This window comes from Hemitrygon akajei, unplaced genomic scaffold (genome assembly GCF_048418815.1).
Source record: "Hemitrygon akajei unplaced genomic scaffold, sHemAka1.3 Scf000063, whole genome shotgun sequence".
Lineage (NCBI taxonomy): Eukaryota > Metazoa > Chordata > Chondrichthyes > Myliobatiformes > Dasyatidae > Hemitrygon > Hemitrygon akajei.
The window spans coordinates 1,557,041-1,569,985 of record NW_027331949.1 but is presented as its reverse complement, the minus strand read 5'-3'; the positions used below and the strand labels follow the sequence as shown (position 1 = coordinate 1,569,985).

The 12,945-nt window shown below is 53.8% G+C and overlaps 1 protein-coding gene across 2 annotated transcripts in view; it reads left to right on the top strand.

Annotated features, from left to right (window-relative positions):
• LOC140721872 (non-homologous end joining factor IFFO1-like) overlaps positions 1-10,156 on the top strand; it is a 50,494-nt gene extending 40,338 nt beyond the window's left edge. Inside the window, exons 6-9 of one of the 2 annotated variants that reach the window (XM_073036696.1) lie at positions 4,526-4,646; positions 5,111-5,200; positions 5,489-5,619; positions 9,562-10,156. In XM_073036696.1, coding sequence (XP_072892797.1) covers positions 4,526-4,646; positions 5,111-5,200; positions 5,489-5,619; positions 9,562-9,640 — 421 coding nt within the window. In that variant the 3' untranslated portion in view covers positions 9,641-10,156. Of the gene's footprint in view, positions 1-4,525; positions 4,647-5,107; positions 5,201-5,488; positions 5,620-9,561 lie in introns of both variants that reach the window. The other variant, XM_073036695.1, reaches the window with a different exon arrangement.
• The last annotated feature ends 2,789 nt before the right edge of the window (positions 10,157-12,945 follow it).

Here is a 12,945-nt window from a genome sequence, read left to right as displayed (position 1 = left end):
GATACAGGTCCCTTGGGTGTTCCCAGGATCAGAACAGAGGTGATGATACAGGTCCCTTGGGTGTTCCCAGGACTGGAACAGAGGTGATGATACAGGTCCCTTGGGTGTTCCCAGGATCAGAACAGAGGTGATGATACAGGTCCCTTGGGTGTTCCCAGGACCGGAACAGAGGTGATGATACAGGTCCCTTGGGTGTTCCCAGGACCGGAACAGAGGTGATGATACAGGTCCCTTGGGTGTTCCCAGGATCAGAACAGAGGTGATGATACAGGTCCCTTGGGTGTTCCCAGGACTGGAACAGATTTGATGATACAGGTCCCTTGGGTGTTCCCAGGATCAGAACAGAGGTGATGATACAGGTCCCTTGGGTGTTCCCAGGATCAGAACAGAGGTGATGATACAGGTCCCTTGGGTGTTCCCAGGATCAGAACAGAGGTGATGATACAGGTCCCTTGGGTGTTCCCAGGATCAGAACAGAGGTGATGATACAGGTCCCTTGGGTGTTCCCAGGACTGGAACAGATTTGATGATACGGGTCCCTTGGGTGTTCCCAGGATCGGAACAGAGGTGATGATACAGGTCCCTTGGGTGTTCCCAGGACTGGAACAGAGGTGATGATACAGGTCCCTTGGGTGTTCCCAGGATCGGAACAGAGGTGATGATACAGGTCCCTTGGGTGTTCCCAGGATCGGAACAGAGGTGATGATACAGGTCCCTTGGGTGTTCCCAGGACCGGAACAGAGGTGATGATACAGGTCCCTTGGGTGTTCCCAGGACCGGAACAGAGGTGATGATACAGGTCCCTTGGGTGTTCCCAGGATCGGAACAGAGGTGATGATACAGGTCCCTTGGGTGTTCCCAGGACCGGAACAGAGGTGATGATACAGGTCCCTTGGGTGTTCCCAGGACCGGAACAGAGGTGATGATACAGGTCCCTTGGGTGTTCCCAGGATCAGAACAGAGGTGATGATACAGGTCCCTTGGGTGTTCCCAGGACTGGAACAGATTTGATGATACAGGTCCCTTGGGTGTTCCCAGGATCAGAACAGAGGTGATGATACAGGTCCCTTGGGTGTTCCCAGGATCAGAACAGAGGTGATGATACAGGTCCCTTGGGTGTTCCCAGGATCAGAACAGAGGTGATGATACAGGTCCCTTGGGTGTTCCCAGGACTGGAACAGATTTGATGATACAGGTCCCTTGGGTGTTCCCAGGACCGGAACAGAGGTGATGATACAGGTCCCTTGGGTGTTCCCAGGACCGGAACAGAGGTGATGATACAGGTCCCTTGGGTGTTCCCAGGACCGGAACAGAGGTGATGATACAGGTCCCTTGGGTGTTCCCAGGATCAGAACAGAGGTGATGATACAGGTCCCTTGGGTGTTCCCAGGACTGGAACAGATTTGATGATACAGGTCCCTTGGGTGTTCCCAGGATCAGAACAGAGGTGATGATACAGGTCCCTTGGGTGTTCCCAGGATCAGAACAGAGGTGATGATACAGGTCCCTTGGGTGTTCCCAGGATCAGAACAGAGGTGATGATACAGGTCCCTTGGGTGTTCCCAGGACTGGAACAGAGGTGATGATACAGGTCCCTTGGGTGTTCCCAGGACTGGAACAGAGGTGATGATACAGGTCCCTCGGAGGTGAGGTGGATAGACTCTTCTCGGTGTATAGCCAGGTACAGGTTATTGATTAGTGGTCGACAGGTGTGAGCAGCATGGGAGGACGTTGAAGGTGGAGATCTCACCTCCCGAGGCAGACTTGTCACCAGTCGTGTAGTCTAGTTCCCTAGAGCTACCGGGGCAGATTGCAATGTTTAAGGTGAAGTGGAGTAAAGTTCAAAGGGAAACACAGAAGGATTTTAATTTACCTGGAATGCCTATGTCAACGGTGATCAACCGGATGTGATGAAGCAAGTACCACAGTTGATTATTTTCCACCTTTAGGAGAGAGAACCTTCCGTCTGCTCTCACAGAGAGACAGCCACGGAAGTCTCTCTGCCTAATCATAGAGATACAGAGCTTTTTATACTATCTTTGTCAGGAAAGCCTAGCTACAGTGATAGTCCGAGACGAAGGCCACTTAATCACCTAAAACAGAGGTAAACATACCTGACAAAGAACACTTAGGCTACATCCACACTACACTGGATAAATACGTAACCAAAGCTTTTTCTCTTCATTTTTACCCTTTGTCCACACTAAAACGGCAAAGCCGAAGCTTTTCAGAAGCGCTGTCCAAAGTGTGTAATTTTGAAAACGCCGGATCAATGTGGACGGGGTAACCGGAGAAATCTGAAAACACTATCAGACGGCAGCGCGCCATTTCATTGTTTTCTTGAACGCAAGCTAACAATTTCAGAATAGACGGCAACAAAACTGACGCCAGAAGAGTTAGAAATGTACTCTCCAAATACTTTGACCCATAACTTACTGAATAAATAAGTATACTCACTTTGCCCTGTTTTCTGTCCTTGCTCTTATGAAGGTGATTTACCTATTTATGCAAGTACTTCTCTGACAACAGATGTGTAACAGCCTAATGTAACATTGTATGGAAATACAAGATAACACTGATGCAGACATGTTTTACACAGTTAACAAGGTGCTTTATTAATGCAGAGTTAGTCATGTTTTAATGTTCGTCGTCAGCCGGGTCAATCTGTCTGTGAATTCCCGTATGCTCCAGTATTTTTTTTACTTTTAAGTTCTCCTGCACGAGAGCCAACAGCTGTCCGCCGTTTCAAGTTTTTCTAGTCTGTAACTACACAAACACGCACTTTCACAGCGAGATTCGACACCAAGCATGTCGCTTGTTTTCGGTAGATGTGTCCTGCAGAGATTTCACCGAAATCTCAGTTTCAAGGTGGATAAAGATATTTGTAAAAACACATAGTGTGGACACCTATCGTTTTTACTGGAAACCGCTGTTTTCAATATTATCCGGTCTAGTGTGGACGTAGCCTTACTCAGATCAGGCAGAGGTAAACAGAGAACATTGTATATACACTAGGGCTCCATCCACACTAGACCGGATGATTTTGAAAACACCGGTTTCGCATAAAGACGATAGGCGTCCACACTATGCACATTTGAAAATATCTCTATCCACACTGAAACGGAGATTTCGGTGAATCTCCTCCTAATGGGCATGCGCAGGACACATCTACCGAAAACAAGCGACATAATTTGCTGTCGAATCTTGCCGTAAAAGTGCGCATTTGTGTAGTTACAGACTAGAAAAAGTTAAAACGACGGACAGCTGTTGGCTGTCATGCAGGAGAACTTAAAAGTAAAAGAAAAACAAATACTGGAGCATACAGAGGCAACTGACAGGGAATTCACGGACAGATTGACCCGGCTGACGACGAACATTGAAAAACTGACTAACTCTGCATTAATAAAGCACCTTGTTAACTGTGTAAAACATGTCTGCATCAGTGTTATCTTGTATTTCCATACAATGTTACATTAGGCTGTTACACATCTGTTGTCAGAGAAGTACTTGCATAAATAGGTAAATCACCTTCATAAGAGCAAGGACAGGAAACAGGGCAAAGTGAGTATACTTATTTATTCAGTAAGTTATGGGTCAAAGTATTTGGTGAGTATATTTCTAACTCTTCTTGCTTTAGTCTCGTTGCCGTCTGTTCTGAAATTGCTAGGTTGCGTTCAAGAAAACAATGAAATGGCGCGCTGCCGTCTGATAGCGTTTTCCGATTTCTCCGGTTACCCCGTCCACATTGATCTGCCCAAGCAGCTTTTTCAAAAATACCCACCCTGGAAGGCGTTTCTGAAAAGCTCTGGTTTCGGGGGACAAAAATGCCATTTTAGTGTGGACGGAGGGTAAAGACGAAGAGAAAAGGCTTCGGTTATGGATTTATCCGGTGTAGTGTCCTTGTCTGGGCACTCAGCATTTACATGTTAGCAGGACAGATTGATCCTTTAACATCTCGATACAAGAGAACAGTCAGATCAAGGGGTATTCCAGCTGCTCAAATAGAGCAGAACTTAATTTAGATAAGAGACTATACCGAAATTAAGAAAGGTCCTACCTTACCTCCACCCTTTGTCGAAACCAAGGTGAGAAAAGTCAGGAGACATCCTCTTGTGGGACTGTGTGAGCTTTTAATCCTTATCTTCACTCAAAAGAAGCAGCTGCTCAAACCAGAATACACAGGCACAGTCTGTATTCAACCGTCATTTACAGGAATCTGAGAGTTCCTTAAAACTTTACCACCTGGAGAGGGGAGAGAGGGGGTTTGGACTGTGGGGTGTATGCAGATCTGCTGTCGGGGAGTGTAGTGGTGCAAACAGAGGTGTTCCTGAGGGTGAGACCGGGTCAGCATGGCAATGATGGGTTGAAGGGCCTGCCCCCGCCCCTCCTGTTCCACAAACTCCTGGAGTTGAGCGCAAACTCACTCGCCCAACGCGCGGGTCTGTGCCGCTCGCTGTCGACGGGGTTTGGGGGTGGGGGTGGGTTGCGATTGCCTCCCCCTGACTCTCCGCTGTGCCTCCGGCAGGAGGGAGTACGACTTGGACGACGAGTGTGACAGCCTGACCTGGGAGGAGACGGCCGAGACCCTGCTCCTCTGGGATGACCTGTCCGGGTGCAGGGTGTCCACCGGCGACACCGTGAACGAGGTGAGGCCAGAAGCCAGAGGCGGAGACGGGAGGCGTGGCGGGCGTGAGAGGGGAGTGCCCGACCGAGCATCGGGCAAGGAGGGCTGGGTCGGTGAGGAGCGAAGCGAGGAAAGCCCCGGGGGGTGGGGGGGGGTGGGAAGCCAAACACAATGGGGAGGGGGGAGACATTGCCGGCACACCGCACGCGTGCTGCTCCCTACCCCCAAGTCTGGGACTCCCACCCGAGGATCCGGTGTGGTGGAGAGCTGGGTTAGAAACGACAGGGCATGGTTTCAAGGTGAGAAGGGTGGGTCTCTTCACCTGCAGGTCTGCCGGCCGCACGGTGTGAGGTTATTAAACGTGATAAATGGAGGGGGTGATGGGGGGAGGAGGCTTGTGGCGGGACAGAGTGGAGGGAGGGGTAGGAAGTCTCTCCCGGCTGATGCTGACGTGATCTCCCCCTTTCCCTCGCGCACCCGGAGAAGGATGAGACGCTGGAGAAGGTGATCAAGGACACGGAGTGTCTCTTCAAGAGCCGGGAGCGCGAGTACCAGCAGACCATCGACCAGATCGAGGTAGGGCCACTCTGAAAGCCTGCCCACACAGGGCCTCAGACCCCTCCGACCTCCTCACCCTTCTGTCCCCCTCTCGCTCGCTCCCCACCTACGCCGTCCTAGTCCATTTCTGTACCTCCTGATCGGCTCCCTTCACCGCCCACCGCAGTCCCTTCCCCCTGCTCCCAGAGGTCTCCCCTCCCTGGTTTCTCTTCCCTCCTCTCCCCCTGTCACTCGCCGACACCCCCCCCCCCCACTCTGCCGCCTTCCGCCTCTCTCTCACCGCGAGCCTCCTCCCCATCCCCACAGCTGGAGCTCGCCTCGGCCAAGAGCGACATGAACCGGCACCTGCACGAGTACATGGAGATGTGCAGCATGAAGCGGGGCCTCGACGTGCAGATGGAGACCTGCCGGAGGCTCATCACCCAGACCGGGAGCCGGTGAGTGTGGGGCAGGGGGAGATCACCCAGACCGGGAGCCGGTGAGTGTGGGGTGAGGGATGGGGGGAGATCACCCAGACCGGGAGCCGGTGAGTGTGGGGTGGGGGGAGATCACCCAGACCGGGAGCCGGTGAGTATGGGGGGAGATCACCCAGACCGGGGCCAGTGAGTGTGGGGTGGGGGAGATCACCCAGACCGTGGCCAGTGAGTGTGGGGTGAGGGATGGGGGGGGAGATCACCCAGACCGGGAGCCGGTGAGTGTGGGATGGGGGGAGATCACCCAGACCGGGAGCCGGTGAGTGTGGGGCAGGGGGAGATCACCCAGACCGGGAGCCGGTGAGTGTGGGGCAGGGGGAGATCACCCAGATCGGGAGCCGGTGAGTGTGGGGTGGGGGAGATCACCCAGACCGGGAGCCGGTGAGTGTGGGGTGAGGGATGGGGGGAGATCACCCAGACCGGGAGCCGGTGAGTGTGGGGTGAGGGATGGGGGGAGATCACCCAGACCAGGAGCCGGTGAGTGTGGGGTGGGGGAGATCACCCAGACCGGGAGCCGGTGAGTGTGGGGTGGGGGAGATCACCCAGACCGGGAGCCGGTGAGTGTGGGGCAGGGGGAGATCACCCAGACCGGGAGCCGGTGAGTGTGGGGCAGGGGGAGATCACCCAGATCGGGAGCCGGTGAGTGTGGGGTGGGGGAGATCACCCAGACCGGGAGCCGGTGAGTGTGGGGTGAGGGATGGGGGGAGATCACCCAGACCGGGAGCCGGTGAGTGTGGGGTGAGGGATGGGGGGAGATCACCCAGACCAGGAGCCGGTGAGTGTGGGGTGGGGGATGGGGGGAGATCACCCAGACCGGGACCCATGAGTGTGGGGTGGGGGAGATCACCCAGACCGGGAGCCGGTGAGTGTGGGGTGGGGGATGGGGGGAGATCACCCAGACCGGGACCCATGAGTGTGGGGTGGGGGAGATCACCCAGACCGGGAGCCGGTGAGTGTGGGGCGGGGGGGGAGATCACCCAGACTGGGGCCAGTGAGTGTGGGGTGGGGGAGATCACCCAGACCGGGGCCAGTGAGTGTGGGGTGAGGGATGGGGGGAGATCACCCAGACCGGGGCCAGTGAGTGTTGGGTGGGGGAGATCACCCAGACCGGGAGCCGGTGAGTGTGGGGTGAGGGATGGGGGGAGATCACCCAGACCGGGGCCAGTGAGTGTGGGGTGGGGGAGATCACCCAGACCGGGGCCGGTGAGTGTGGGGCAGGGGGAGATCACCCAGACCTGGGGCAGGGGTCAGTTAGTGATTTGGGGGGGTGGTAGTTGGGTTTGAGGTACCTGAGGCTCATCGCCCTGGGTACTGGGGACAGGGGTGAGGGGTGGTGCAGTCCTCAGGGATGAGTGAGTGTGTGCGTCTCTGTGGGTGGGGGGGCATTGAGGTTTGTATTTGGTACGGGATGGGGTTGAAAGACCCTGGGACTCTGCGGAGGTGAGGGCATTGGGAGACTCGGAGGTGTGAGGGGTGAGGGCATTGGGAGACTTGGAGGTGTGAGGGGTGAGGGCATTGGGAGACTCGGAGGTGTGAGGGGTGAGGGCATTGGGAGACTTGGAGGTGTGAGGGGTGAGGGCATTGGGAGACTCGGAGGTGTGAGGGGTGAGGGCATTGGGAGACGGAGGGGTGAGGGCATTGGGAGACTCGGAGGTGTGAGGGGTGAGGGCATTGGGAGACTTGGTCAGAGTGTCCAGCTGAGATCTGCAGCTGCCTTGACGGCCAGTCTGGTGAACAGTGAGTCGTGGGGAGGGGATGGGGTAAATGCCACAGAGACCCGGGAGGGGAGACCGTGCCCCGAGGAGGCGTTGCTGATGTTGGCTCATGACCCAGTGAGAAGGGGATCAGCTCCCCCTTTCCCAGGATCTCAGCATCTGTCAATCTCCTAATCCCTTCCCACCTGAAACTCGCTGCAGCCCCCACCTTCGCTGGTCCCCCTGCAATCTGGGCAACATTCCCCCCACTAATTCCACCCCCCATTTGTTTTATCATAATTTCCCCCCTATTTACCCAGTGATTCTTTGCAAAGCTGTTGCTGACTCCTTTCACCATACGGATTTTCCCCCTCCCACCCCATAACGTCTTGCCACATTCCCAGTGACTCTTTCTCTCCCCACACCCACCCCCCCCCCCCCCGCCCAATACTCTCCCTCACCCACACAGCCAATTAACTGGGGCAATCTACGGCGGTCAGTTCACCCTCCGATGTGGGAGGAAGACGAGAGATCCCACCCCCCGGGAAGGAAACCCACACATGGTCACAAGGAGAGAGCTTGCAGACTCCACCTAGACAGCAGAGTGGAGGCCGGGATCGAACCGGGGTCTCCGGAGGCTGCGGGTCTCCCGGCTACCTCGCTGGGCGGGTGAATGGAAGGGGTGGGGGGGGCTGTGGTCGCACCCCCGCCTGTCTCGCACCATTCATGTGCGTTGTCCCACATCCTGCCCCTCAAAGAGGAGTCACAGGTCGACAGGGCGGCGAGTGGGAATGCTGGCCCTCAAGTAGAGGAGTTTGGCTGAAGACGAGGAAGAGGAGTTGAATGTCTGGCTGAGGAGGACCAGCAGCTCATACGACCTTCCACCACCCGCGACCCTGATTGGGGAGTGGGGCGGCTAAGCAGGCCCTACACCAGGCCCAAGGGTGGCCTGCACGCTAGCGGAGACGAGAATGCCTTACACCTCCTCTGGTAGAGACGTACCTCCAGCCATTATTACAGCCCCCATCCCCTCCTCCCCAGAAATAGTCAACGTGAATTAGAAGGAATATACACACAGAGATAGGAGAAAGTTACAATAACAGGAATGTTACAGTTACCAGAACCGAGTTTAATATCATTGGAGCATGTCGTGAAAGCTGCTATTCTGCGGCAATGAAAACTATCGATGACAAAATGAATTCAGAACATTAGTGCAAGAAAAGAAGAGGAGAAAAGTTCAGCAGAGGAGCTGATTCCCCTTTCCGGAGGGGGACAAGCTGTTCCTGGAACGTTGAGTATGTGCCTTCAGGCTCCTGTACCACCACCTCGATGGTAGCAATAAGAAGAAGGTGTGTCCTGGGTGATGGGAGCCTTTAATGATGGATACCACCTTTTTGGGGCGTTACCTTTGGAAGGCATCTTCGATGCTGTGGAGGATCGTGCCCCTCCCTGATGGAGCAGGTTGAGATTTCTGCTCTCTGCCAGTGAGAATGTTCTCCGCGGTGCAGCCGTAGAACCAAAGACATGAGCGAGTGTCTTTGCTGTTTCTTTAACCTGGAAGGTCAGGAATCAATAGTTTTTATATCAAGGTCAAAAGAAGTGTGATATAAAATCATAGGGTTCTTCAGACTCCACGCTGGCCCTCATTGGAGTACGAGGGTCGGGAGGCTAGCAGGTAGAAAATCTGCAGCATATTACAGGCCCTTCGGCCCACAGTGTTGTGCCGACCATGTAACCTGCTGTAGAAACTGCCCGGAGTTTCCCGAGCGCACAGCCCTCTATTTCCCTCAGCTCCATGTGCCTGTGGCACCCGTCTCCACTGCTTGGAGCCCCACGCTCAGCCACCCCTGCTGTAGGAAACGTGCTGGGAAGAGGGTGGAGGATGGTTACTGGGACTCGAGGGGCTGGGTTACGGCGAAAGCTTGGGCACACCCAGGGGTGCATGAGGGACACACGGCGGGTCAGTGTGCGGTACGTTCCCCAGGGCTGGGGTATCAAGAACGAGAAGGCACGGGTTTAAGGTGTGGGGGAGAGATGTAGTTAGGAGCGTCCCCACCCGAAGGCTCCTCCGTGTGTGCTGCCAGAGGGAATGGTTTGAAGGGAGATGCGTCCATCATGGACGAAGGAGACCAGCTATGGGAATGGTTGAAGAGGGGGGTGGTGGTGGTGTCGGCTGCTCTTTCCGCGTCTCTGACTGCCTGTCCCTTTGCAGGAACTCTTCGCCACCCTCCCGTCCAGCAGCTCCTACCCCAGAGCCAGAGAGCGTCACCCCGGACCACGCCGCCAGGTGAAGGAGCGGCCCTCTCCTCCTCCCCCCTCCGTCCCGCCCCGCCACCGCCCCGGGCCAGGCTCCTGGACGTCGAGGAAAGACGGAGGTCGGTGGGGGCAGCGGAGGACACCCCAGTACCACCTCACCGCGCGTCTCATGCCGGTGGCGGTCTCTGGTTGGGAGGAGTGGTCGGGGCAGGACTGAGAGAAGCTGCCCTGCTCCCACTCCCTCCCACCCTCCCTCCATCCCATTTCTCTCTTGCTAAGCCACATTTAATCTATGCTCTGCCCCTGCCACCTGGCGGGCGCGCACGCTTCCAGTCACACGCACAGTCAATGCATTTCGCGAGCGGGTGGGAGGCTCCCTCGCCGCACTGAGTGGGAGGGGCGGGCCGGCGGAGAGAGGCGCTAACAGCGCCCCGTGGACCTGTCCGCCCATGTATCATAAGATGTATTATCAGTGGAATGGAAAAGAAACTATATTGCACATAACTTTTCACCTCATTAAACGGGGCCTATATTCCAGCCCCAGATCCACACTCAGCCTCAGCGTTCTCTCTTCAGGGGCTGCACATCAGCAGCAGCATCACCGGCTGGGTGAGCTCTAGGGCAAGGCAGAGTCTGTCTGGGGGAGGGGGTGGGATGCTGAATGGGGGGCGGGGGGGGGGATTATACTTGACCAGGGTAGGACCCTGCAGGTGTGGGGAATTGAGGGACCCGGGAGTACACGTGTGCTGTTTGCAGAAAGCGGATTGGCCTTCTGGCCTTCGCTCGGCATGGGACCGGGATTTCGCGGTTAGGGCGTGCTCCATAATTCATTGGTGCGTCTGCCCTTGAAGTACCGCGCATGGTTTCAGTCGCCCTGCTACAGGAAGGAGGCGGTCCAGCCAGAGAGGGTGCAGGTGAGATTTAACAGGCTGCTGCCTGGACCAGAGGGTCTGAGTTTGGAGGGAGAGGTTGGACACATGCATGTAGTTGTGGATTATTTGGTGACACAGGACAATGACGAACTTGGTGGAAGCTTGAGGAGATTACAGGTAGGGCAGATAAAGGGGACACCGTGGATGTTGTATGTTTGGACTTTCAGAAGATCTTTGAGAATGTGCCACACATGAGGCAAGTTAAGAGCCCATGGTATTACAGGGAAGTTCCTAATGTGGTTAGAGCATTGGCTGATTGGTGGAGGCAGCAAGTTGGAATAAAAGGATCCTTTTCTGGATGGCTGCCAGTGACTAGTGGTGTCCCGCAGGGGTCGGTGCTGGGACCACTTCTCTTCATGCTGTATATTAATGATTCAGATGATGGAATAGCTCTGTTGCCAAGTTTGCAGATTATACTAAGATTGGTGGAGGGACAGGTGGTGTTGAGGAAACAGGTAGGATACAGAAAGACTTGGATTAGGAGAATGGCCAAGTAAGGCAAATGAAATACAATGATGAAAAATGTTAGGTCGTGCACTATGGTAGCAGAACATTGAAACACAGAAAAACCTACAGCACAATACCGGCCCTTCAGCCCACAAAGTTATGCTGAACATGTCCCTACCTTAGAAATTACTAGGCTAACCTATAGCCCTCTATTTTACTAAGCTCCACATAAAATCCCTCTTAAAATATTCTATCGTATCCGTCTCCACCACTGTTGCTGGCAGCCCATGGCTGTACCTACTCCCCAGCACCTTAAACCTGTGTCCTCTTGTGGCAACCACTTCAGCCCTGGGGAAAAAGCCTTCGACTATTCACAGGAATAATGCCTCTCATCATCTTGTACATCTCTATCAGGTCACCACTCCTCCTTGGCACCAAGGAGAAAAGGCCAAGTTCACTCAACCTATTCTCATAAGGCATGCTCTCCAATCCAGGCAACATCCTTGTAAATCTCCTCTGCAGCCTTTCTATGGTTTCCACATCCTTCCTGTAGTGAGACGTGACAGTACTGAGCACAGTACTCCAAGTGGGGTCTGACCAGGGTCCTATATAGCTGCAACATTACCTCTCGTCTCCTAAATTCAATTCCACGATTGATGAAGGCCAATACACCGTACACCTCTTAACCACAGAGTCCAACCTGCTTTGAGTGTCCTATGGACTGGGACCCCAAGATCTCTCTCATCCTCCACACCGCCAAGAGTCTTACTATTAATACTATATGCTGCCATCATATTTGACCTACCAAAATGAACCACTTCACACTTATCTGTGTTGAACTCCCTGCCACTTCTCAGCCCAGTTTTGCATTGTTATGAACCTCATAACTGGGTCACTTACCAGCAAAGATAGAGAGGTCCGCTGAAGTCTGATGGTACCATTTTTAAACGTTTTTATTTAAAAAGGGGCACAAAAGTAAGGTTAATACAAACATAGATAGTATACGTCATCAATACTCAATCTAAAGCACGGGTATAGTAATAATCAACAATTCGAAGTAGCTCTATCGTTTGTCTAGGGGTAAAACTATTGTCCGATGGAAATATAAAAAGTCTCGCCAGTTCATGAAGGCTTTTAGCCGTTTGAGGGACCGCTGGGTGTTTACGGGTTGGAGAGAGAAAATAAACTTGCCAGCCTGTTGGACTCAAATCATGGAATTGGGAACGTGAGTTCCCCGTTGTCAGTTCGGATTCCTTTTCGGGGTTATCAGCCACTCGATTCCCTAGCTAGGGGATCCAAATCACACGTGGCTCCCGAACAGCTTCCCGTTCTTACAGGAACGATGAGCGATGGTGTCTCCGTCTGGTGCGTGGCTGGAGTACCACCTCCTGCGGTCTCCGTTTTATCATGGCTGGCAGATTTGTAAATGTCAATCAAGGTAGGGTGATACAATCCCCACCCCACATTGCCCGAGGGTGTCCATGTCCCTGATAGCTGGCACGTACTATAGAGTTGCAATTCACACAGGTGCCTCTAAGAACAATGGTCAAATCTGTTGCATTGTCTCTCATTTCCTGGGTCCAAGACCCGAATTAATAGCGATCTTGCGATTCTCTGGAAGGAGGGGGCTGGTCCCACACCCTTCGGCCCCTCAGAGCTGTGGTACATTCATAACACCCCCTTCAAAGCGTTTTCACCAGCGGTGAAACGAAGTAGTACAGAGTCTTGCAGGATTTTAGAATCTAACACAATACACAAGCTTTCAGTGTCACTACAGAGCTATACAGTTATACATTTAATTCAGCATCTAAACAGGTAATGAGTACAGTGGCACTTCCTTTAATATTTTTTGTTTCTCTTGTACCTGACTCAAGGCTGGTAGCATCAGATTTCAACTTAACAGGCAGGTTCTAAGGGGGTTGTCTTTGCTATTCACATGCTTTGTCAAAATCCCATACAGC